At 44.9% G+C, this 26,777-nt stretch overlaps 1 protein-coding gene across 5 annotated transcripts; it reads left to right on the top strand.

The window, feature by feature from the left end:
- Positions 1-44: 44 nt before the first annotated feature.
- LOC123355332 (S100P binding protein) lies at positions 45-26,530 on the top strand. Of its 5 annotated transcripts, none has more exons than XM_044997686.1 (7): positions 78-118; positions 2,825-2,934; positions 9,937-11,361; positions 11,709-11,803; positions 12,701-12,807; positions 19,212-19,311; positions 26,318-26,529. In XM_044997686.1, the coding sequence occupies exons 3-7, from the start codon at positions 10,096-10,098 to the stop codon at positions 26,364-26,366; spliced, it is 1,617 nt and encodes a 538-aa protein (XP_044853621.1). In that variant the 5' UTR covers positions 78-118; positions 2,825-2,934; positions 9,937-10,095; the 3' UTR covers positions 26,367-26,529. The 5 variants fall into 5 exon arrangements, with proteins under 5 accessions (XP_044853619.1, XP_044853622.1, XP_044853621.1 ...); XM_044997683.1 differs by lacking the exon at positions 26,318-26,529 and adding an exon at positions 20,653-21,508 and having other exon boundaries at positions 80-118; XM_044997684.1 differs by lacking the exons at positions 2,825-2,934; positions 26,318-26,529 and adding an exon at positions 20,653-21,508 and having other exon boundaries at positions 45-118.
- The last annotated feature ends 247 nt before the right edge of the window (positions 26,531-26,777 follow it).

Genomic DNA, 26,777 nt, shown 5'->3' with positions numbered 1-26,777 from the left:
TTGGGGGGCGTGGCCTCGCGGCGGGCGGGGGCGGAGCCTGTGGTGCCCCCCCCCGCCAAGGCGCTCGCGTTAGTGAGTCGCGACTCGAGCCCCCGGGTCGCGTCTGGAATGGCGGCGGGTGAGTGAGTCTCCCCCAGCGGGGGAGAGCGAGCGAGTTCTGACGGGGGGGCTTCACTCCAACTGCCCCTCCCCCACGTGGGCTGTGACGGGGGGGGGCTGACCTCAACTGCCCCTCCCCCCCCCGTTGGCTGTGACGGGGGGGGCTGACCTCAACTGCCCCTCCCCCCCGTTGGCTGTGACACGGGGGGGGGGGCTGACCTCAACTGCCCCTCCCCCCGTTGGCTGTGACGGGGGGGGGGCTGACCTCAACTGCCCCTCCCCCCCCGTTGGCTGTGACGGGGGGGGGGCTGACCTCAACAGCCCCTCCCCCCCCGTTGGCTGTGACGGGGGGGGGCCTGACCTCAACTGCCCCTCCCCCCCCGGGGGGGGTGACGGGGGGGGGCCTGACCTCAACTGCCCCTCCCCCCCCCGTTGGCTGTGAGGGGGGGGGGCCTGACCTCAACTGCCCCTCCCCCCCCCCGTTGGCTGGGCCGGGGGGGGGCTGACCTCAACTGCCCCTCCCCCCCGTTGGCTGTGACGGGGGGGGGCTGACCTCAACTGCCCCTCCCCCCCCCGTTGGCTGTGACGGGGGGGGGCCTGACCTCAACTGCCCCTCCCCCCCCCGTTGGCGTTGACGGGGGGGGGCCTGACCTCAACTGCTCCTCCCCCCCCGTTGGCTGTGACGGGGGGGGGGGCTGACCACAACTGCCCCTCCCCCCCGTTGGCTGTGACGGGGGGGGGGCTGACCTCAACTGCCCCTCCCCCCCGTTGGCTGTGAGGGGGGGGGCTGACCTCACCGGCCCCTCCCCCCCGTTGGCTGTGACGGGGGGGGGCCTGACCTCAACTGCTCCTCCCCCCCGTTGGCTGTGACGGGGGGGGGGGCCTGACCTCAACTGCTCCTCCCCCCCGTTGGCTGTGACGGGGGGGGGGCCTGACCTCAACTGCTCCTCCCCCCCGTTGGCTGTGACGGGGGGGGGGCCTGACCTCAACTGCCCCTCCCCCCCGTTGGCTGTGACGGGGGGGGCTGACCGCAAACCCCCCCCCCCCCCACGTGGGCTGTGACATGGGGGGCTTGACCCCAACTGCCCTCCCCCCCATGTGGGCTGTGACTGGGCAGGGTCCTGACCCCAACTGCCTACCTCCCCCTGCCCCCATGTGGGCTGTGATTGGTTCCAGGAGGCGGAGGAGCCTATAGCTTAACCCCAGAAGCGAGTGGACCCCAAAGAAGGGCTGTCACACTGCAGGGGTTCCTCCTAGGGACCATATGGAGCTGAGAGGGCACAGGCCTGAGAGTCCCTGACCACTTGGGAACAGCATGGAGATGGCATATAGCCATCTCCTTAAGAAGGACATTGTAGAGCTGTGCAGAGAGAGGGGCCAGGCAGCTGGAAGCGAGTTCCTCTCGGCTGGCTTGGGGTGCAGGGGGAAGGCCAGAGCCCTGGCTCTGGGCTCCCCTCCCCACAAGACGGACTTGGCTGAAAGTCACTGATTTCTGTGCTAACACGTTCTGTTCTGCACTGTGTTCCTGTTGACTAATAAACCTTCTGTTTTACCTGCTGACTGAGAGTCATGTCTGACTGTGAAGTTGGGGTGCAGGGCCCTCTGACTTCCCGCAGGAGTGGGATGTGACCTGCGGGGGGGGCCCTAACCCTGACCCCAGCTGACCCCTCCCAGGTGGGATGTGATGGGGGTTCCTGACCACAACTGCCCCCTCCGGATAGGCTGTAATGGGGGAGAGGGAGACCCTACTGAGGTGAACTTTGGGTGGGAGGGTGCAGCCAAGAATAATAGATATTAAGTATATTTAAGATATAGACTGAAATATAAAAATTAATGTTGGGTCACAGGGCCTACAAGTTGAGGCCTGTCACATTTCACTTAGCCATATTAGTCCTCAGGCCTTAGAAGGGTTGGCATAAGTAGGTGACCCAGGAATAACCCTGTACCAGTGAAATTACAAGGTTACTGTAAAGAATGTGCCAGTGGGTGGTGATAGGGAAAATATACCACAGTGTACTTGTCTAGACCGTGAGGCACCCAATTGTAACATCGTGAGAAATTCTGCAGGTTACCATGCGAACTAGTTTACAGAAATGCATAATGAGAGTAAGGGGAACTAAGGGATAGCCCATGAGAAATTAGGTGCCCCTAAATTAGTGGGATGTAGAAGTATGGATGAGGAAAAAGGGGTTGGAAGCCTTATGCATATGTATGAGCCTTAGTGTGTGTGTGTGTGTGTGTGTAAGCATAAAAGGTGAACCAAAGAAGTCAAGAGATGCTAGGATGGCAACCACTGCTGGTGGTGGTAGTTGCTAGTCATAGGGCTAAATGCTTCACACCTTTTCTCTGTCTGTTGTATTTTAGTGTTTGTGGGATTGTTCATCTGCTTAGTGGACTTGTTAATAAAGGGACTTGTAATAAATTGCAGTTGTTTCTTATTCTAATGATACGGATGATAATATTCCTGATGCTGTAGCCCTCAGGAGACCAAACCTTCATTGACCATTGTGGTCTAAGTGATTGATATAAATTGATTAACCACCAGTCCATTAATAAGGCTACAAGGGGACCTGCCCACTCCCCAGTCAGAGCCCACCTCTAAAGGGCTCTGATGGGGGGGCGGGTACTGCCTCCTGGTACTCCCTCCCCCTTCCTGATTGCCCCCAAATAGAATGTGAGCTATGGGCACTAAATGCCCATTACTTTAGAGACCTCTGCTCCCCAGACAAGGTCTGGCTTGAAGGAAGACTCCTCTCCCGCTACCTTGTAAGTGGGGAGTTGCCCGTCACAGCAGAGATGGCCTATGAGGATGGGAAGCACTGCCCACCTAAGTAGGTAAGTGCTCAGCCCACTGATGCCTTCCTCCAGTGGGGTGTTATCCATCATGTATGGTTCAGCCTCTGGCACTAACTGCCACATACACTTAGAGAGGAAAGGGGGCGGGGGGGTAGAGAACTGAACATTCTTCTGAATTCCCTGCCTAATGAGAGAGTCCCCAAAATGGAGTAGCAGAGGAATTTCCCTATCCCTTGGTATTAGTGTAGGAGATACAGTTTTCTCTTTAAAGGGGTGAAGAGGGAGCTGGGGTGGGAGATGTGCAAACCAACAATTGCCTAGTTATCCCAGCACTGGAAGTGAGTGGAAACTGGTTATGTGTAGGGAGGTGGGGGGGGTGTCCTTTATTTTATTTATTTATTTATTTTTGTGAATTTCTGCATAAGAAATGGGTTGGGTAATGTAAGAGAGACGTGTTCCCTTGGGTGGATGCTAGAAACAGAAAATAAACATGGATGTGATATTTATACCTTGAGGCTGTTTTTAGAAATGAGGATAAAGCTGGCAGAAGGAGAGGTGGAAAACCAGGTATTTAATTGGAAAAAGTCAGAGGAAAGGCGCAACAAAAATGAGTGATGATGAAGTAGGTGCTGTTTGGGTGAAAGGAAAACTAAAAAGGGAGAAGATGTAGTCTAGAAAATGTGCTAGGTTTAAAAAAAAAAAAAGAAATTGGGCTAAATATGGAGGAGTATGAAAAACTGAGCTTGTTAGTGTGAGTAAAAGTTAGAGATAAGTTGGAGATAGTATGTGATGGGAAAATGGAAGGTACCAAGGACATGACCTAGAGTTATGTTGCGGTTATAACTGGTTTTAGCAGCCGTTTTTAGTGGATGTTTTTTAGAATTTGGAATGGGTTATTAAAATGCTATCTATTCTGATAGCATGGAAAGGAAATTGGTGCAGGTGTTAGTTTAAATAATTTGTAATGTAAAGAGCCAATAAAGAGGTGGCAGAATGTGAATATGGAAATAGGTTTAATGTTAATTAGTATTTTAATAGGTTACAAAAGGAGTAGCCTTGCTAACTTGGGGGAGCACCAATGAACACCAAAAGCATCCAGTTAGGTTACCTGATTAGAAAGCTATACTTCATTTTGTTGTCAGTAGACTGATCAGCTCATACACCATTCCATCTTTGAATGTGAGTATAATTGTGGTACCCGTGTAAATGGTAATTGTACATCTGTTTGTTTGCTTAACTGAACAATAGAACTTATGTAAGAGAAAAATTATTAAAGTGGCATCCAGGATCTGCTGCTAAATTAAATTGTCTGTACCCAACCTAGAGCCTCAAACCTGGAAACTAAGTTTGGTTTATTGTATCCTTATCTTTGACAATTTAATATTAATTGGGAACATTTAAAAATCAAGGTTCCAAAGGCAAATCGGTATTTAGAGAGGAAATAGGACAGTAAAAAGGTGTGAATAGAACTGAAGTTTAGGCAAGGGGTGTACGCGTCTGACTTGCATATAGCTTTGATGAAAAGGAGTAGGATTTCACTTTACGTAGCTACTAAAATGAGATATTCCAGTCCCTATCGGTACCTATTTCTTGCTTTACTAGCACCTAGAGAGATTGCGTCTTGAAACATTGCTCTATATACAACTTAAAAACATGGTTCTACTCTGAAAATTGACTCTTCTTCTTAACTCGGTAGACTCACTCCCTGTGGGTATTCAGTCAGGTCTACTTTACTAACAAGTTTATTTTTTTTACTTCAGTTAGTCCTGCAGAACCAACACAGCTCTGGGACAAGGAGCTGGACTCTGTTCTGATTCATGCATCAACAATAGCATTGTTACTTAAATTCTGATTGCACAATCTGTTGATGCGTGAGGCAGAAAGCACAGTACCCAGGCTGGCTTTCAGATGGAAAGGTGAGTCAGCAGGGCTGGCAGTTAAAGAAATTATTTTTATTTTATAAACGGAGCAGGTAAATATGTTTGAACATGTTTTGCTAAAACAGTTCTAGTAAAATCTTTGATAGCTTCCATATGTTCTACTACTACAAGTGTTTGTTAGTGTAATAGAGTAGTACACCACAGAGCAATACCCTGCAGGACCCAAACCAGTTCTTAGTTTTCTTTTATTTGCTCTTTCTTCTGTTAAAATACTTGTATCTGAATTGCAAAACATTGTGCAAGTACAGACTGGTGGGTACTTGTACCGTATCCGTGACCTTCCCCTTTTTCTTCTATATATGTGGCTGTTCCCTTCTGTATTCCCTTTCAGTGTATAGTTTATAGAGCAATATAAACAAGTCATTGTATGACATTTTAGTTTGTATTGACTTTGCTAGTGTGTTTTATGTAGCCTGTTGTAAAACTAGGCAAATATCTAGATGAGTTGATGTTACCCCCAGAAAGACCTCTGCATACCACCAGGGGTACATGTACATGTACCCCTGGTTGAGAATCACTTCTGTAAGATATTAGCTTAAACAAGTTAGCATATGTATAGCAGGCCTGCCACCTTTGGCACAGATAAATGGCCTGATGGTTACCCTTAGATTTTGGGGAACTAGGAATAACTTGCTTCATGGCAGGAATTGAAATCTAATGGTGTGATGAAGAGGGAGAGTTTCTTGTTTTTCTGTGGTTTTTCCAATGGTTTGCATGCAGAGGGGGTGGGACTCAGTTTCCCTGGGTGTTACTGGTTTAACAAGGTATGGGGGAGAGGGAGTTTGTTGTTACAGAGGACCAGCGAGGGGACTTGGGACCCCGGCCAATGGCCTGCGGGATGGAGACCCCAGCGACTGGTGACCCGGAGGCCCAGCTCAGGAGTCGCAGCCAGTTCTGGCCAGTGGGAGGACAATGGGCTGTGAAGAGAGGACCCCAGTGACCTAACCAGCCAGTTCCAGCCTGAGGGGGCCAGAGGACAGAAGCGAAGAGAGGTGGTCCGGGACCGGTTTAGGACCCCGTTTACCTGGAGAGAAGACGATGGACAGAGGCGGGGCTCGGGGCCATTGATATCAGATGCCCAGCTGGGAAGCAGGGGGGCTCTGGGCTGGAGAGGGAGAGCAGGGAGACTGGGATGTGCTGTGCTGAGGGAGGCCAGGCCTGAGACCCTGAGAGTTTCCTGAGCTGTGTTCAATGCTCAATAAACCCTCCTGTTTTACGCTTGCTGGGAGTCACTATGATCTAGAGAACAGGGTCCCATCAACCCCTTTGGGGGTGGAGGCCCTGGGGGTCCAGAGCGAGTGGACTCCCTGAGGGGGCCCACGGCGAGAGACAGACGTGCTAAGGCTCAGAGAGGTGCGGCTCCAGGAGATTGAGGGGCCTGACCCTGGGAGAGAGTGGACCCCCGAGAAGGGCTGTCTCACTGAAAGGGGCACCCCCCACAGACTGCACGGGGCCAAGCGTGGGCATGATCTGTGAGTCCGTGACAAATGGTAAATGGCAACCAAAGGAACATGGAAATGATAACCGGCAACCTGCTTGAGCAAGAAGTGATGGATATGACAGTGAGCTAAATGGCATTAATATGTATTCATATGGTAACCTATAGGAGAAGTGCACCCCAATATCTTGAGGGTGAGGAAGTTAGACTTGGGCATGGAAGGCTGATCGTTAGCATAGGGCAAACTAGCATGTTGAATTAGTGCATTTTTCCATCATTTGATCCTTCAGCTCTATTGTTGTTGTAACCTATAGGGCTAGCTTGCCTGTATATCTGCTTGCTTGCCTATATATCTTTTCTTATGGTTTTCTTATTTTCTCATGGGTTTGATTATTTGTTTTATTATACTAGGTTTATAGATTTATATTAAGAGTATTTTTGACTGTAACACAAAGGACCTGCAGGCCACATCCTGCATGCTGAGCTAAGGCAAAGTTACCATGCATATGTTTGAGACCTTTCACCTAGATAGGTGGTGATGAGCTAAACCATAAGGTCCATATATGGTTGCGACCTTTAACATAGATAAAGGATGCATTGAAGCAGGTTGGTATAGGGAAGCTACCTAAGTTCATATCCTCTTTAAACTTAACTGGTACACCACAAAGAACTTGGAAATAAGCGGGTAGGACGGAAATAACAAATGTGAGAATGACCTAATGTCATTAATATATATCAGGGGTCGGCAATCTTTCAGAAGTGCTGTGCCGAGTCTTCATTTATTCACTCGGATTTAAGGTTTCGCGTGTCAGTAATACATTTTAACGTTTTTAGACGGTCTCTTTCTATAAGTCTGTAATATATAACTAAACTATTGTTGTATGTAAAGTAAATAAGGTTTTTTAAATGTTTTTAAGAAGCTTCATTTAAAAATAAATTAAAATGCAGAGCCCCCCGGACTGGTGGCCAGGACCTGGGCAGTGTGAGTGCCACTGAAAATCAGCTTGCGTGCTGCCTTTGGCACACATGCCATAGGTTGCCTACCCTTGATATATATGTATATGTCATCAGTATGTATGAACATACCAGCCCATGGGGCCAGTGTACCCTGGCATTTTGTGGGTGAGGAAACTAAGTTTGAACATAGAAGGAGGGCTCAAGTGTTCAAGCTCTGTAAGAGGGGTGACCCAGTATGCCAAGGAAGTTTCTTCATTCATAGTTAATTATCCTTTTGTTTATTAGTCTGTTAGTTCTTAATTGTAAGTTCTAAGTCAGTGAGTTAAGTAAAACTCTAAGACTGTGGCCACACTTAGCACTTCAAAGCGCTGCCGCTAAGTGTAGTCAAAGCACCAGCGCTGGGAGAGAGCTCTCCCAGCGCTGTCCGTATGCCACCTCCCTGTGGGGAATAACGGACAGCGCTGGGGCTTTGACCACACTGGCGCTTTGCAGCGCCGCAATTTGCAGCGCTGGAGAGGGTGTGTTTTCATACCCTGCTGCAGCGCTGCAAATTTGTATATTGCCATTCCTAATATCTGATTTGTGTCTATTTATCCTTTTCCTTAGAGACTGTCCAGTTTGGCCGATGTACATATATACATTGTAATATATGCCAGCAATGCCCTTCTGCTATGTACATCGGCCAAACTGGACAGTCTATAAGGAAAAGGATAAATAGACACAAATCAGATATTAGGAATGGCAATATACAAAAACCTGTAGGAGAACACTTCAACCTCCCTGGCCACACAATAGCAGATCTTAAGGTGGCCATCCTCCAGCAAAAAAACTTTAGGACCAGACTTCTAAGAGAAACTGCTGAGCTTCAGTTCATTTGCAAATTTGACACCATAAGTTTAGGATTAAACAAAGACTGTGAATGGCTTGCCAACTACAGAACCAGTTTCTCCTCTCTTGGTTTTCACACCTCAGCTGCTAGAACAGGGCCTCATCCTCCCTGATTGATCTAACCTCTTTCTCTCTAGCTTGCTTCTTGCTTGCTTATATTTACCTGCCCCTGGAAATTTCCACTCTTGCATCCGACGAAGTGGGCGTTCACCCACGAAAGCTCATGCTGCAAAACGTCGGTTAGTCTATAAGGTGCCACAGGATTCTTTGCTGCTTTTACAAAAGCTTTATAGTGCATAATACCACATGTGTATCTAGAATAATATCATTGCCTTTGTAACTCTGATTATTTTACCATTTGATTACTATTCCCTTTATCGCAATAAAAGTCTTTAAGGCTACATTTGTCTCAGTGAGAGCATCCTTGTCATACATCCCAAGTGTCCTTGCAAACTCTGTGTAGCCTAACTCTGGGGCAAGAACCTTATTATCTTCTGATCAGATAATTGGTGAGCCTATAACCCATATTATCTTAAAATAAGAATATTAACAACCTCAAATCAGGCAACGTTGTCTACCATCCATCTTGGGCATTGAGAAACCTGACCATCAGACTCGTTTGGCATGTCAGAGGCAGGGCTGGTCCTTTGTCTCTCACCACCAGGTCTTAAGGAAGGGTGTAAGTATGTGAATCTAAGAGCCATATACAAAGAATGATATCGCAGATATCCCCCATACTGGATTATTCCTGGCTGATTATGTGGCTCAGAGCTTTTCTGGCTTTATTACTGATCCTAATAAAAATCACTGCTTTGCTTTGACCTCAGTGTGAGTGTCCTGGCTATACGCCTTGAGATTCCTGACAAGATACTGAACTCATTGGTTTTAGTTCTGTGTAGCCTGATTCTGTGACCAGAACCTTAGTACCTTCTGATCAACTGAACAAGTATTATTACCTATTAAAAGGATCAGGTAACATTATAATATTATTTTATTTAACCTTTTTGTTTCTCTTTTCTTATTTAAAAATGGTATAATGCTATCTCACTGGAGAGGGAGGAAAGGTTTGAGGCTTCATTTAATATGCAAACTGCTCTATGATCCTTGGATGAAAGGTGCTATGAAAACATACAGTATTTCTTTATACAGGCTTTTTTGGGGTGTCTTATACTGATTCACATCAACAGCTTCAAAGAAAACAGCATGCAGTGGTCTCTGTAGTCATGATTTAGACTCTATTAGTACTGGCTAATATAGCTGTTGAAATTAGACCTCTGACTTGTGAGCCCTCTCTATGTCGGGGATTTCTCATTAGCATGTCTGGCTTACTGGCTCTAATTCTCTACCTGATGTTTGAATAGCTTGAGCAAACTCACTCTGTTATAATCTTTAATAACATTTATTTAAGTCAGAATAGCCAGGAGTGAAGGCCGTGGAGGCCAGGTATCTTCAGACATTGGGTCACTTGCTCCAAGAGTGGATGCTGATAGGCTCTTCCCTTGCTGCTGCGTCAGGAAGGACTAAATTTGAGAGAAACAACGGAGGCAAAATATGTAGAACACTTTTTTTCCTTAGAAGTTAGGCAGCCGAATGCCCTAGATTTCGAAGTGACTATTTCTAAAATGGATCGGTCACAGGACAAGTGTAAGCTGTCGTGGGCCAAGTGAAAATCCAACACTTGGCTTGCCCAGGGAGGAGAGATGTACATCTCTTTTTCCAGCGAAGGATAGAGGGGACTAAGAAGGAAGTAAGATTAGCTGAGATAGGAAAAGGTGAGAGACACTCCTTTAGTTCACTTACGTTGTTCTCTCTTTGCAGGCAAGTGGGATCCATCCTGTGACTGACTGACTTTCTGGAAGAGTGAAACACATTATAGGCTGATTAGAGGCTCAGCAAACACTGGTACCTGTTCTGCCCTTGCTTCTAGTGGCCAAGCAGAAGCAGTGAGGTCACTTAAAAACAGAGACCAACGGCATCATGGAAGACAGCTCTCCACATTCCTTTGGGCTTGGTGTATATCATAATCATAAAGTGACTCTTGTTAATGATACAATCCCCAGGGCTAAAAGGCCCTTAGACTTACTGGAGGAGGATGAGCCCCTGCAATCAGATGCTAAGAAATGGCGCCACTTGAGTAATTATTGTAGCACTCCATGTCCATCAAAGAAACTACCGCTGTGCTCCCCAGATTCTGCCTGCTTCCTAGGCTCCTCAGGCTGTCTGGATGATACTGAGCTGGAGAACATTGTCATCAGAGTTAGTCTTCCAGAAGACAGTGTGGTAGCCCTTTCTGTGAATACAGCCAGATGTTTTGATGATAGTGAGCCAGATGACTCTTTGCTGGACCCCTCAGATGATGAACAAGGGAACTCTCCCTTCAATTACACTGAGGAAGAGTGTAGGGAAATGTTAGCAGATGATTACTTAGGAGATGACCAGAACGCCACTGGAGAGAGTGCTTTAGTGAATCAAGATGTATGGGGACAAAGTGAGAAGGAAGTGAGTAGCAACTGTAGTTTGGCATCAGTCCCTCCTGAAGACACAGAGACATCATTCAGGACCATAGATGAGTTAGTAAGTAACGAGTCTCTATCTCAGACTGGCTCTTCAGTTAATCCTGGATGTTTTCAAATTCTTGAGGATGAAACAGCTAATCCTGAGGGTGAAGGGTGCTTGAATGTGGACTGCTTGAAATCAAATCAAGTCACGTGTACGCTATTTGACTGTGATCTTCAGGGGCCTCTAAATCTTTCCCCAACTGATGCAGATTCAGTAGATCAGTCAAAAGGGGTTGATGGCTTGGAGGAAACTGGCGAAAAAGCTTCACACGTAATAGATGACCATCTACAAAATGCAAGCAAGCAAAGTATAGAGTATGATGAAATCAGTTCTAATAGCTTGGTTGTTGAAGAGTCCCTTGAGTGCCTGGCTTCTAAAGAGCACCACAGTGGGGACCTGGATAGTGTGGAAAAGCTGCCATCAGAAATCAAAGAATCATCTCCCTTCTGTGATGCACACATTAAAACTTCCACGTACTCTCCTGAACCTGCCTGTGGTCAAAGTAAGGATAAAGTGGAGAATCCAGCACCTGTACTGCTACTGGATCTGAAAACCCCTAATGTCATCTTAAATCAGGACCCTTCCGAAGGAACAGACAATGGATTATCAGGGACCTTTGGTTCCCAGAAGGAAGATTTGAGCCAGGAATCCACATCTGTTGAAGAATTGTCAGACAATCCTAAAGTAACAACACATATCTCTGTCTCTTTACTCTTATAAAGCAGCCTTGCCTACGTGTTTTTAATAGAAAATGTTTTTTAATTTGTTTAAAATGTTTTAAAGTGAAATGTTTTTGTCTTTCAACAAAGCCATAAGCTTATGAAGCAGAACAAATGGGCAGTAGGGTGGATGGGTCAGACATGGTTTTTATTTAAACATTATAGTTCAGTTGTCAGTAGCAATATCAGGGTGCATACATGGGTTTGCAGCCTTGCACAATAAGTAAGCTTTTTCTATAGGAAAATAATGCATCTTAATGGATGGACACAGGAGTGTCTTTTGTCAGGCTAATCCTCTTCTCCTCTCTCCAGTTAAACTCTGTAGCCTTAGACCGGAACTGTGGGGAAGACAGTACCTGTGGGAAGAAGCTAGGCAAAGTCATTCCTGTGCCACAGGTGGAAGAAAGGTAACGTGTTATGCATACTTTAGCTCAACAGTTCTCACACTGGTTTACGGAGCACTTGCTGGGGGTCTGGAGAGCTGGCTGCTCTCATGGTAATAACTTTTCTCATTTCCACTTGCTAAATTGCAAGTAAATTTATTTAATGCCCTGTTAGGTAATATTTTCCATGTAAGCGATTGCTGTAGTTGTCACAAGGGTTACTTGTGAATGGGAGGGGAGGGGATCCAAGGCAGTGTCTGAGACACTATTAGGATGTAGTTCATATTATGAATGTGTGAGAACACCTGGTGTGGTCACTGTTCCCCTTTATCCCTTTGGTTTCCAGCAGATGGCAGCAACAATACAGCTGGCCAAAGAGAGAGCATGTTAACTGTCCAAGCAGGCAATATGCAGTTCTGTGGTAGCCCTCTTGGTCCCAGGAAATTAGAGACAGGGTGGACGAGGTAATATTTTTTTATTTAGCAGAAGCTGGTCCAATAAAAAGATATTACCTCACCCACCCTGTCTCTTTAAAGCAGGCAGTCTGTGAGATGGGGGAAGATGCTGACAATCTTCTCTTACTCCCAGATTTGCTACTTCCTCCCCTCCACCTGCTTCACCTCTTCATCTCACTCACAATGGGGATTTCTGCCATTGTCATTCCTCAACTTTCCGTAGTTTCACTGCTAATGGGGGACAAGCATCCCCTCCTCCCACAGGCTGAGAGCAGACTTGTCAGCTGTCCTGCTCCTAGGAGTGGCTTGCCAGATCTCCCTCTTACAACTAGTGTGTCCAAAAGAATAGTGCTATAAGGAACTTCTGTCTGTATTTGCCACACAGGGAATCATGGTGCTGTTTGTTCCATGGAGCCTTGCTTGACAGGTGCTTCAGAAAAATTAACTTTTTTCTCTTTTTTTAAAGACCAAAACAACGGATATGCATTTCCGAAGCAGAACTTGAGCAAAAGAAGCGTATTTATATCCAATGTGTGCGTGCCCATGTAAAGAATTCCATGGATCCTACACCAGGTAACCTGCAGTAACGGCTGGGAAGTGGGGAAGGCACAGACCAAACCAAAAGGGCCAAATTTGTTAATTTGCATTCAGCAAAGTTGTTTCAGATGTTATTTTTTAGGCAGCAATAAGAATAATGTCGCCTGCAATCAGTGTTCCCTCTAATTTTTCCCACGGATGTGCAGAATTTTATGTGCACCAATATGGAGGTGATGTGTGCACCAATATGGAGATGATGTGTCATACAACAAAATTCATGTGGCAGGGGTGGGGCTGAGGGGTTCGGAGTGTGGGAGGGGGCTCAGTGCTGGGGCAGAGGGTTGGAGTGCAGGCTGTGTGTGAGGGCTGCAGCTGGGGGTGCGGGCTGTGGGGTGGGGTTGGGGATGAGGGGTTTGGGGTGCAGGCTGCCCCGGGGCTACGGTGGGGAGAGAGGACTCCCCACAGCAGCACCTGGGCTGGGAGGAGAGGCGCCTCTCCTTGCCGCGGCAGATCTAAGGCTGGGGCCACAGGCCCTGGCGCCTCTCCCCCGGCCGTGGCAGATCTTGGCCAGGCCTGGGTTGGGGCTGGGGGAAGAGGCATCTCTTTCTCTGAGCGCCTGGGTGGTGCTTAATAGGCTGCTGCGCAATCGCGCAGCTTAGAGGGAACTTAGGGTTCAATATGTAACCACCCCTGCTTTGAGACTACCTCAGAAGCAGTTTCTTGACCCGTAATAGCTGGGATAGACAAGGAGTTTGATGCACATGCTCAAGTTGTGTGGTAAATGCAGGTACACTGTCAAAAATTGGCACTTTGGGCAGTGAGGGCATTGCACTTATAAATAGGCTATAAAATGCAAAATGGGGGAGGTAGACATGGGCTCTTGTCTCTGGTGGTGCTTAGGGATGAGAGGCCATTCTTTCCAGCTGGCAGCATAAAACTTAAAATTGTGAAACCTTTAACTTAAGTGCCAAGTAGTAAGACTTGAAATTCCTGCTAATACCTTCCAGGCCTCTTAGGCTGTGCCCCTCTCAGATCGGTCATACAAAAGCTTTTGCTGACAGAGATTAAAGAAGAATCTCCACGTAAAGAGCAAACATGACTATTAGATGAAGAGCTGCACCTGAAGGAATTGTGGGTTGAACTGAGAAACTCCAGAAGTTAAAGATGGCCCTAGTGACTTACAAAGATGGCCTCAAACTGTGTTCATTTGTCAGGCTTTTCATGGGTTTGGTAACTTTCCTTTCTTGAAGCAGCAAAGAATCCTGTGGCACCTTATAGACTAACAGACGTTTTGCAGCATGAGCTTTCGTGGGTGAATACCCACTTCTTCGGATGCACTTGCATCTTCACTTGCATCCGAAGAAGTGGGTATTCACCCACGAAAGCTCATGCTGCAAAACGTCTGTTAGTCTATAAGGTGCCACAGGATTCTTTGCTGCTTCTACAGAACCAGACTAACACGGCTACCCCTCTGATACTTTCCTTTCTTGAGAGTTTCAAGAAACTGACAGTTGTGCCGCTGCTCACATGGAGCTGCCACTTCTCTGGGCAGTGCAAACATCTGCATTCATACACTGGCTGCTTTCCAGTGTATGAATAAAGCATAAGAAATGCAGAGGGGACTATGCGAGGAAAGCTAATCATGACCTGTTTTCTCCTCCTCTCAAATTAAAAATGCAAGGCATATGTTCTGAATCATAGCAAATCAGGCAGGAGACCTGATGAACAAGGCTGGTGGGTGAAATGGAAGATCCATTTCACTGAGGAAGAATGTTGTGTGTGATGCACCTAGTCTTTTTGCTTCTTAGTGGAAGTGTCTATATTGTTCCAAATAACTTTAGGCTTGGAATGCAGCGTGACAGGTAGGAGGATTTTTTCCAGTTGGGTCACATAAGAACCTTCTCAGTTGATTGGGTTTGATTCTGAGTGGTGCCTTTCTCCATGCACCTATTATCCCAGTGAGAATTTATAATCAAACCCTGTCAAGGAGCCACAGCACACATATTGTAGTTGTAAGTAATTCTTCCAGGAATCTAGACCAGAAAGCCCACCAGATCTGTGCCTTTCCACTGCCTCTTGCTGGGAAGAGGTAACAAAACAGGTGACTGAAAGTAATACCTCGTTATGCCACCACTTTGGTTAAGCTTTTTTTGTATTGTAGGCTGTCACTTGTACTTTGGTAGCATAGCATTTAACTTCATTGTTCACACTCTTCTGCATAATCTCCCCCACACTTCTCTGTTGTAGCATATCCCTTGTCTATCATTCGTATGTTGCCTGTTTTGATTGTAAGCTAGTTTGGGGCAGGGACCTTGTCTTTTTACCTGTCTGTATAGCACCTAGCACAATATTATACAAATACAACTTTTCTATGCTCATGTTGGTGGCTTTTGTGGGCTCAGCCACTTAGAGGTAACAGCTGCACTAACTGCCAACCATTCAGTCTTTCTGGATATTGGATAGTTTGGAAGGAGTCCATTTTCCGCGCTAACTTTTCCCTGTCTGGCAAAGTGAACTGACCCAGTGCAGAATAAACCTGTGGCTTTGGGTATATGCATCTCCTCCAAGAACCAGGGAATAGAATATTTCTGATTAAATAGATTTGTTTCCAGCTTTCCACACAAATCTAAATGCTGCAGAGGCTGTGTTCTAGCGGATGTAAAATTGTGATGTGATTTGAACATCTGTTTCCAAATGACTGGCTGAAACTGTCCATAATTGACCACAAAGAAATTTGCCAGCTGACCGCTAGCTTAGTATTCAAACTTCATATTGCTCTTCATTCAACCATAAATAGAATCAATCCTTCTTGATGAAAGCCTCATTGTGGATTCTGTTTGGTCCGGAATCATTTGTCACTAGTGATGAGGCTCCCTTTTTTCATAACTGGAAGTGACTATAGTGGCTCTTGGCATTGAATGTTCACCCAGTATTGTTACTTCATCTTGGTCTAGAAGAGAGAGAAGACAGAATAGCTGAGAACCCCTACTTTATTTTATTTTATTTTTTAAGGGCAGGTGAAGAACAAATCTAGTGGTGAGTTTTTTCCCCTCCCTCTGTATATCCTTCTCTGGCTTTTCGCAACATTGTTCAGTAAATGTGCCTTTGCAGGGTATTGAATTCATAATTGTGCATATTGAATAGTGCTTGCACCACCTGCTGCTCAGACAACTTTCATGGCATCATGTGGACTCTCTTCAGACTTCTGAGCTGTTTGGTACCTGGAAAGCAATACTAACTCTTCCAATTTGGTATCTAATAGCTTCTTTCCTTAAGAGCTCCTCTGCTAGTAAAACTGTACCAGGAGTTCTGTCCAAGGACAGATTGACACAGCATGTTAGATATACAGAGCTGCCTCCACTTGGAGGTGACCTGTTTATCTCCTCTCTGGAAATGCATAATTTGCATTGTAATGCTTCCCAACTCGATCATGCCATTAGCAGGCTGGCAAAGATGTGATGAAGCTGGATCCTCTGGGGCAGAGAGAGAGGAGGCAACTTGTGAAGTGCCAGAGGGAACTGTTAGGACCTGATTTTATTTAATACCTTTAATTTATGAAGGTTAACTATCTTTATTAAATAAAGTGTTGCAGACAAGGAGGATTAAGTAATACAAGGGACCCAAGGGCAGAGGTTAAGTGGGTTCTTCTAATTTCACCGATGCTCTTGGATATAAAGTATGGGGGGGGTGGTCTTCTAAGGAGAGGATCTATGGTGTGGGCTGAGCATTCCTGAAGGAGGAATCCTAATCACAACCACATCTGGGAAGAAGGCTTGAACTAGTTCTTTCAAACAAACAACACAACCCCTCCCAAACCCATAATAAATTCAAATCCTGGGAAGCGGGATGAGTTTGGACTTTAGAGTGTATGGGCTCTGTTTGTACAGCAGGTTGGGAAAAGTGCCTACTCACAATGAGACTTAGATTGTATTTGGGGTAGGGGGAGCTTCTGGGAGTCAGCTGTTCAGTGGTAGCATCACCTCCATCCCCCTCTCCCCTCCCTCAAGCCAACGCTGGTGTGAAAGCAGAAGCTTCTCTAGTGGAAAGCCAAATGCAACAAATAAGGGGGCTGGATATTATTTTTTAAAGGGAAGTTTAAGACTAGTGACCAGACTTTCAAAAGAGCTCAACGTCCAGAAGCTCCATTGAGAACAGTTGGAGATTCTTGGTATCTAAATGAGAGCTCAGCTCTTACAAAAATCTGAATGTAAATGTATCGCTTCTCCCTGTTTTGCTATTTTGGGAGGATGGGGATGGGAATATATCTGTAGGTGAAGGAAAATAACTCCGTGGTCAGGGAACAGACCTGGGTGTTGAGATCCAAGTTTTATTCTTGACTCTCATGCAGACTCACCGTGGCAAGTCACTTTGTTTCTGTGCCTCCCTTCCTTTATCTCTGTCTGTAGATAGTGATGACAATTTTTATTGCTTTCTCTGAAGCACTCTGAGATCATTGGATTAAATAGTGCTAGAAGCACCAACTATTTGAAGAGTCCAAAAATTCCAAGGAGACCAGATGCTGCTAAAGAGGTGCAAGGGATTATTTCTACTGTACTGCATTGGTTCTCCACTGTGATCTAAGAACCATTGGTAGTTTGGAGAATTGGCAAATTACATGGTGTTGGCTCTCATTTTCAGCTACTAAAAGAAGCTACAAATCTTAAGTGGCTGCTTAATGTTACTCTTCTGGGGAAACAATTGCTGTGATTGCCAATGGAAAGAGAAGTAACTTATGTTTTTGTAAATGGGTGGGAGAAATGTCCATAAAACACTTTAAAATGTGCCCCATGCTATGACACTTTTGAGATGCTCTGCTGTAGGGAAAAACCCTGCACTGGCCCTGAGGGAGTTAGAGATGGACAGAAAAACCTTATGGAAAAGATCAATCACCAATTTCTGTCTTATAAATAAAACTGCGGTCCTGATTCTGACCTTTTCTTCTGGCTTTACATCACATTGGGGTAAAGCAGAAGGAAAGCCAGCTGAACAGACTATTGCATTCCCCTAATCTGTGGCTGGTGTACAGAAGCCTTAACAGCTCTACACCAGTTTTCTGTTACTGCCCCAATGTACTAGGGCTTTCAACGGGTAAGGAGATCTGGCCAGAGTGCCTCTGTGCTCTGTCCCCAGCAGCTGAGAACAGAAAACAGATCTAAGTTACATCAGCCCTACTGGCAGAAGGCTTGGGGGGGTGGGGGATGGCCCAAAGATGGCATGACTGAAATTCAGTCAGGGGCCCTGGTGTAGAAAGAGTAAGAATTTGTAGGAAGTTGCTAAAGAGAGACAAACTGGAAGAAACTACAAATCTGCCAGTGATTTGTAATCTGATCTAAATGGATTGAAAGGATGAGTTGCTGTCTGGACGGAACAGCTCTGCAACATGTTCATGGTGAGTATCTGCATGTTGTTAGCCCTCTTGGCGCTTTGCGTTTCTCCCTAAACAGTAATGGCTGAACACAGACCGTGGACTTTCAAAGAGTCATCTTTAGGAAGTGTGCTGTAAAATTGAATGGCCTCTTGTCAGACTTGGAACTGGTTACTTCAAACAGAAGCTGATGCTCCAGTGGGTGAAGGAGAGGTGCGGCCAGTCTACACAGATGCTCTCAGTAGGCCATCACTTCCTGTGGAATGAAGAAGTGTCTCATGTAGAACCACTCCTAGTGGTAGCAACATGACTGCAGTAGCAAGATGGAAAAATACCTGCGTTCATATTGGTTGAGGAGGGGCACTGTTTTCTGTTGGTAGCAACATCATAACAATGGACTTCTGCTGTAGTGTGCATCACAAGTAGTGTGCAGTATGTAGTCTCAGCCTGCATTACCAGATACTGAAGTGAGGAGTGGGCAAGCGTACAAGCATTGCAGATATGGTCTGAGCTATTTTGTGACCTGGACACACAGACTCCTATATCTTCCCAAACCATCCGTTGCATTCTCTTGCCAAGGATTCATGATGTGAGGCCTTTGGAGAACTACTGTATCTACTGAAAGGGCTTGTTCTGTGCAGTGGGTAACACTGCTGTATGTGCAATAATGTTACATCCTTTTCAGATGTAAGTGATTGTGGACAAGGATGTCTCTTGCTACACTCTGATTACAGATGTGCAAATGGATCCTTGCAGTGGGCCGTCACTGCAGTGAGGAGCTGAGTCCGCTACTTGGAAAGCATCATAGCAAGTAATATCCTACTCATGTCAGTAGCAGGTGTCTGCTTCTCTGCTTCCAGGGAAATGTTGCATTAGTGTCCCTGAAAACGGACATGTGTAGACCTCTTGTCTTTTTGGTAGACTCTGTTTGTCCCTTGGTGTAAGATCTGTCTTGAGGACCAGGAGCAACATTAAGAGCTGGGGCCAGAGTTCCCATGCTGCTGCTGCTGTCTTTTTTCCAGCCTCATGTAGCATGCTTGATCTCCCATTAACTACTTACTTTGCTGAATTGCAGATGCATTAAATGAGTTGTACGCTCTGATGAATAAGGTTGCTAGCAGGGAGTACCGAACCCAGGACCGCAGATGGCAGCATCCATCAGACCTCACCATGAGGTATGGTATCAAATGTTTGTAAGGAGGGGCGGGAGCAGAGGGAAGCCCCTTTTGCAATGGGAAACGAAACAGGCTATACAAAGTAACTTGTTCAGGGCGTTATTTCTGTTGGAGGTGTTTTGTTTGGTCTCTTTTTTTAAATTCACTGTAAGAATATGAAGTAGCTAAGGCCTGAACACTGACCTTTGTTTGAAATTGTTATAACTTGAGAAGGAAGGTCTCCTGGATTCTAAATATCTATTCAGAATGTAATGCTCACCAGAAGTGCCTGACTGACACTATTGGAAACAAAGCTTCAAGGTGACAGCACAAGTGTCTGGTAACACTGTTTCTGTGTTATCTTGAATTTTGTCCTCCCTAGAGGAGGTTCCCCTCACTTCATCTCCAACTCTTCAGAGAGGCTCCCAACACAGGAGTGAGTTGTGATGGTGACCCGTAATATGGACACGTGTCTTTCAGGACTGAAACTGCCAGGCCACTTTGCTGTTTTAGGCCTTTTTAATCACGATAACTTGTGCTGAACCACTGTTGTAGAACTGAAAAGCTGTAGGTGTGAATTTCCGGAGGCAGACAGATGCTCCTTCTCCTGAATAACTATATTGATAGTTAATTTTTTTTGTAAGTGTGACCCCACCCTATGTCTCATGGTTCCCCAGATGGCTCTGCAGTTAATAAATATTATTTCCTAGCCATGTTGATGTATCTGCCTAGACCAAATGAAAAGACTCAAGAGGAGCCAACTCTGCTATGTGCAGAAGAGGGAAGGCAGCATCTGACAGCTAATATGGAAAGCTTTGTTTTCCTGCATCCGAAAGTGTGTTGCAAACAAGTTAATGAAAATGGAATTGGGTAGTGGGAATTTTTTTGATTGTTTTATTTTAAGCCATTGTAGGAAGCATTTTTGAGGGTTTTTGTTTGAACAAAGCCAGCAGCTTTTTCAGAATGTGCTAGATCCAAGAAATGGCAATATTTGCATGACAACAGCTCCTTCTGTGGGAGTTTACTTCTCATTTAACTGTCATGAACTGAGCAACCTTCAGACTTCTCTGGCAGGCCATGGAGACACAGATCTCAGCAAGGAGGGTAACAGAAAGCACTAGATAATGCTCCTAGAAGGATTCTTCTTGTACTCTACTACTGTACTTACCATGGTAGCGTGGCAAGATAATTTTCTTTTAAAAATTTTGGCAATAGAGAAGTGTCTGCAGACTGCAAATGCCATGGGACGAGGGAAGGCATTTGCAAATTAGCCACTGTTCCTGCTGCTCTTGTATGCATGCTTCTACACACCATATTTGCCTTAATTATTCTGTTACCTTTATTCCCCTTCTGTTCTTGCAGAAAATACCCAAGGTTCTCCAAGAAACCCACCCAAAAGTGCAGCCTTAAGCAATGGGTGAGCCGGAACTTGGCCCACCACCGTCGCTTCCAGGACATTCCTGACCACTTCCAGCGTAGCTCTGTCACAGCATCCTCCAATGTCTGAGCTACTTGTTACTGAGGGAGTGTGCTCTGTTTTTTCTCCATTTAAAGTTAGTTTTTAATTGTCCTGTAGCTTAGCTGTTTGTCTCGATTGTTTGATCTATGGATTGTTCTGTTTTTTAATAAGGCCAGTTTGAGGATTTTGTGTGTCTTTGTTTTGGAGACCTTCAGAACCTCCTTTTAAATACAGGTTAAATATGTGATCTGTTCAGTACAGATAACTCTTTGTAGCATTCCTTATCAGTATTTTCCTTTGAAACAAAAGCAAGCTTCCCAGAGAGCAGCTGACAAGCAAAGGTATCCCCACTGTTCAAAAGGAAGTCACACCTAACAAGAAATCTAACGGATATAATGCTTCAGCTACGGGAGCCGGATGATGCAATTTAGAATGGATATCTTTTTGCCAGAGCCTGAGCTCAGAACAAAGCTTTTAAGTTTTTTTAGAGCAACTGCTAGCTTCCTTTTGGACACCATTAACGTTGGAATCACCTGTGTGGTCGATGTCCTTTTTATGAAGGTTGACAAAGGCAGTGTTCTGGGTTGACACATCAAGTTGGCATAAATTAAGAGGCAATTGGAGAACAGCCTATTTTCCCCATTCCTCAAATTTACTTGCCTCCCTTGTTTGTCATCTTCAGTTATAAGCTTTTCTTTGTAAAATGTTACATGTAGATTTGCACTTTGTTGATAGTGTTTATAAAGAATTTGCACTTTCTAAATGTCTCTTGGTTTTGATGCTACCCAGTGTGCTTGGGTGTGTGAGCAGACCCTTTCCTGTCTTCTGCCCTTTCTTGCCATGTAGTTTCCTACCCATGTTTCAGGAATAACAGCAACTGTAACTAAAGGAGCCAACTTGCTCTAGTTGGAGAGCTGGTCTGATGGTCTGAAGTGAAGACAGTAGAGAGATCTGAACAAAACAGCAAGGAGAGAACATGTAGCTTCCTCCATATGTTTAATAGCAGCCTTGATGTGAATGCTTCCTTAGTCACTTACCTATTTTCTGGTGAGTCCATATTGGCTGTTCTGCTGCACAAGGCCTTTCTTGGACCCCATCAACAGTTAAGTGGATGTGTTCTGGTCTCGTGTCCCCTTACGATAAACAAATTCTTCAAGGAGACTTTTTATTTTTGTTAAAGGCAAGTTAACCAAGATAGCCTGGGTCACTGCAGTGAAGAAAGATGAAGCTTTCATGAGGACCCTATCTAGCAAGTGCCAGAACAAAGGGCTGCTGGACTGGCACCTCCCTTCCTTGTAGGATGAGGTGGAGTGAATGATTAACAATGGCCTCCTTACCTGCTCTTGGCTCATCAGCTGTCTCAATGTAAATAGCAGATTTGCTTATTGCTTTGCATTGTGTAGTTCTAACCTAGTCCGTGGGGCAGAGCAGCAACACATTGTAAAATCGACAAGTGAAAAATGAAGATCATTTATTGAACTTAATACATTTATTATTTCCATCTAGGTATTTATAGAAATTTAAAGTGACACGTATCTCATACAAACTACTTCAGGGACTTTAAAAAGCTTAACAAACAAATGTGCAGCAGCTGGCAGAGCAGCTCTCTGTGCCTCAGGAGTAGGACTTCATATTGCCTTATTTGTTTTCTCAGTATGGTATATTGGGTCTAAGGAGGGGCCCAGGCTTAGCTAGCATCACTTATCGCCGTTCCTCCACAAAAGACCTGTCTTGTAGTAGCTGTGGATTGAGGAATGGGACTTATTCCATAATTTGTCAGTTGTGTGGTAGTAAGTACATACATAAGAATCCCATTGTTACTAGGCACATCCCATAGTTCTCTGTAGCTTTGGCAGCTTAACGAGGAGGAGGAGGAAAAGTAGTTCCCTTGTAGCTAAAATCAACTTCCCTGAGAAGGAGCAACGCAACCACTGCAATGTTAGATTCTCTCATGGACTTTATAGCCTCAAACACATACTCAGACTGCCTTTAAACCTCCACCTATGCTTGCTCTTCTTGTTCTTGCTAGTTACTTACCCCTCTAAACAAAAGCTCAACTGTGTGTGGGAGACCATCCTTTTTATAAAAACTCCTAATGGAAGAGATCACCTCAAATATGCAAGAGTACACTTCTGTTCCACATCCCTTAACCAAGTTTTGTCCAGCCATGAGTGTTTGCTTCAGGCAGGTTTGTTTTCTTTTAGTTACATGGAAGGTGCTGAATGAAAATTAGAATTTATGAATACATTTTAAATGAGAAATTATCAATGTAGTCCATGGTAGCTGTGTGTGTTACAGTAGTTCTTTTCTACTGTATTAAAGGACCATTAAGCACAGACTGTATAACTGTTTCCCCTAAATGCTCTATGTAAAGCATTTACAAAGCAATCCATCCACAGTGGGTGACAAAATATTTCTTGAGTACAGTACATGGAGTAAGAGCAACATGGAGTCAACTTCACGCCCTGATTTTCTCTGGCAGCTGACAGGAAAAATGACCAGAGTGAAGCATTGAACAAGTCAGAACCATTTGGCAAATCTCACAAAGTCTTTCCCCTTTTATCAGATTTTCTTGTGGCAGCTTTTGCTAATGTAATTTTAAAAAAATAGCACTGTACCCAGGTTTTCTTTTTCAGTGTCTCTCTCTGTGTTCATGTACTATATTGTATCCTTGTGTAGCACCTTTCAATTTGGGATCTCTAGGGGCTTAACAGTTCACTCACCTTATTAATCATCGTTTTATAAGTGAAGTGACTGTGGCACAGAGAGGTTAAGTAACTTGCCCAGAATCACACAGTGAGTCAACAGTGGAGCTAGGAATGGGACCTAGGTCTGCCTGACTCCTAGCCCCCTGCTCTAACTTCTATATACTGCATTTGTTAATGAAAGAGAACATTTTGCCTGCCACCATGGAGTCCCAGGAAGGCTATTATAAGGGTGTGTCAATTTGCCACTAGTCTGTAAAGGCTGAGGTGGGAGCTTGCCCAGTTTTTTAGGCTATGACAACAGCTGAAACACACATCTTTTCGAAAATCTCTCCAATCAAGAAGTATCACAAAACCAACATAGCATCTCTTGTGATTTTAGCACTCTAAATCCTACTTGTTGGGAGCCTTGCATAGAATGGGAAAGTCATATCACTTGGCAGCTACTGATTGGGGAGGCGAGATTGTTAGCACCATTCTTACAATGGCCATTGTCTTGTAAGCCAGTGAGTCCCCCACCTATTTTTTTGGCTGTGCATCTCGAAAGGGAGTTATTTGTGTGTGGTCCTAAAAGACATCCCTGTGCTGAGGATTTTGTTGCTAAAGCCTACCTGTTCCTATTACTTGTATAATAAAGGAGAGGCAGGGGCTCTCGGATTAATCTTTTTCTAGGGTTTTTGGAAAAGAAAGCAAGAGGAATTAGTGTCCATAGTAGTAGGAGTTAAATTGCAGAGCCCATTCCCCTTGCAAAGGCACATCAGCTAATAATACTTCCCCCAAAAGGCTAAGAAGTAGCGTTGGGTTAGCCGATGTTGTAGGAGTCAGGCTGAGACTGGCACAGCTGGGATGCTTCATTCCCATCTCAACAGGTGATTGATAGTCACTAACCATCAGCCCTGGCACTTCAGAGCTGGGGCAGGGGGTGGGAAGGACACAAGCAAGCAGTTCTGTTAGACAGTGGATGCTTAGAAGCTGTGCTCCTTTATGCATGAAGATTTCCAAAAAGATTTTTCATGCTAGCCCTCTTAGATTTTGTGTTTCTCTTGTAAAGCAGCCATTAAACTATACACAGCAGTCAGGAGACTATTTATATTCGCCTTTTCTTAAAGCAGTTATTCTATTACCAGTTAGCCATGCTGAGACCATGAAATGGCTCTGAACAAGAAACACATTGTAAGGCCTTTCACTTGAGAGGATGGTGGTGTGTCTAGGGCTGGCTCTGCTGGGCTGGAGAAGAGTAGGCGGATGAGGGGACTTCCTTCTGAATCTGTGTTTTGTGATCGTAATGTTTCTCCCACACACGTTGGAGCTGCCACAGGGCAGCTTTGCATTTTCTACAGACTCCAGGTTCACAGACAGTCTTATTGCTAAAGATTTCATTCTTCATAACTGTACATACTGTACCTCAGAGGTGCTGCAAGGGCAGAAAAAGAGAGAGATTGTATGTGTAATGCTCATGGCAGGACAAATTACATATTCACTTCTGGAATATAGGTAGGGGCCTTATTATTATCTATTATTTCCACTGTGGAAGTGCCCAGTAGCCTCAATGTCCATTGTGCTAGACACCCCCTCCCCCCAAGGAAGATCTGAGCCCTGTGATTAAATGTTTTACAACTTCAATTCTAGTAAGAGCATTCACCATTGTGTTGCACTCTTAATAGCAACAGCAAGACCATAATGACCCCCAAAGCTAATGAACTACACATTCTAGCTGTTCTCCTCTCTCAGCAGTTGATCGGATCTTCCTGCCAAATCTTTTTGCTGCAGTGTAATTTTAAAAGGACAGAAATAAAATGTGTACTAGAGCCTGGCGTAAAAGTTGATAAACTCCCTCCTTTAACCACTCACTTCCCTCTAGTTTAAAAGTCAAGGGAATCTGATCTGATTTAAGGGCATGTACTGTAATGTCAGTTACACCAGCTGAGAAAGGGGTATTGTTGATATAAATACATTATGTTTAGCAATTGGTTGCGTCAAGTGAGTTTCTCCTTATCAGTTTAAAAGGACAGTGATATGCTGAAAAGTGAAAAAATGGCATCACAAGGTTCCGTCATTATTGTCTCTCTCTGTGGTTCCACATCAGACTCTTTCAGCTTGAAAGGAAAAAGATGGCTGTTCTAGCTGCCAGCCCTGTGACTCCATCTGGGATCCGAAATTCAAGCTGTCTCTTTCCTGGCTCTGTCACTAATTATAAAGGTTCTGCAGTTGGAACTTAGTTAAACAGAACTGATGGTGATGCATGAGCCAGAATGGAATCCAGCTCACTTTCTCATAGGTGGGTGGGTTAAGAGGACTAAAAAATTGGGAAATGCTTATTTTAGTCTGTATGGTCAGCGGATATGACTGAATTCACAGCAGGGGGAGATCCATGGAGAAAGTAGATGACTTTTTAACATAGTGATTTTGTCGATCAGAATGTTGCTTTAACAAACAAGGAAGATTCACCACATGTAGATAGTTTGCCTATCTGTTAGTGGTCTCTATACAGGCAAATCAATGATAGTTTAGGACATTGTGATAGTAAGCCTTATTGCAAATCTGGAGGAAATTACATATGGCACAACATGCAGAATGAACTCCATTCCCTCTCTCTGCTAGGAACTGAAATCTGATGATGCATATGACTGCCCACATCTTATATCTCTGAAATGCATGTGCTGCTGTGATATACATTTTTGAATGATGTGACTTTTAATATCTTAGGCAAATACTAGAATTAAAATCTGTTTCTTCCCATTCACATCGCCTCCAGTATAATTGTTAGCAGCTGAGATTCTACAAACACTTTTTAAGGCATGTAGGTGTGTTCTCTAATTCACTGTCTGTTTAAAATGCATAAATGTTCTAATTTTTCTTAAAGGAATGAGGGAGCAGAGTTTGTGCCGTTTCTTAGCGTACAGGGGAAGTGACTGAGAAGTTGATGGCAGTTACGATTGTGAATTGGAAGGACGCCCTGTATTGAATTGTTTACTCCACATCGCCCTCTGTGGTACAGTTTCACTAAACCCTTATGTGGGGGAGGAATATATTGACTAAATGAGTGCCTATAAGCACAGGATTATTGTGCTTTTAAGAAATAAAGTAAGTGGTGCTTAACTTTAGACATACGCTGGCCTGGAGGTACTTTTCTCTTATTCCTTTATTGTGCACATCGACTATGCGTAGTTGGTTCCTGGAAATCAGTTGAATTAGTCTCCAGCGACTGCACACCATCAGCAGAGCCATTTAGATGTTTGTTTTGTTTTGTTTTTTTATGTTCAGTGGAAAATCACTTATTGCGGGGCTCTTTGGAATCCCTTCACTCTAGTGCACTCCTGCTT

This window comes from Mauremys mutica, chromosome 23 (assembly GCF_020497125.1).
Source record: "Mauremys mutica isolate MM-2020 ecotype Southern chromosome 23, ASM2049712v1, whole genome shotgun sequence".
Taxonomy (NCBI): Eukaryota; Metazoa; Chordata; order Testudines; family Geoemydidae; genus Mauremys; species Mauremys mutica.
The sequence above is the reverse complement of the archived record's forward strand: the minus strand, read 5'-3'. Positions and strand labels throughout refer to the sequence as shown.

Coding starts and splice junctions, on each gene's coding strand:
- LOC123355332 (XM_044997684.1), top strand. CDS start 10,096: ATGGAAGACAGCTCTCCACATTCCTTTGGGCTTGGTGTATATCATAAT. Junction 11,362..11,708: donor AATTGTCAGACAATCCTAAA/GTAACAACACAT, acceptor TCCTCTCTCCAG/TTAAACTCTGTAGCCTTAGA. Junction 11,804..12,700: donor GTGCCACAGGTGGAAGAAAG/GTAACGTGTTAT, acceptor CTTTTTTTAAAG/ACCAAAACAACGGATATGCA.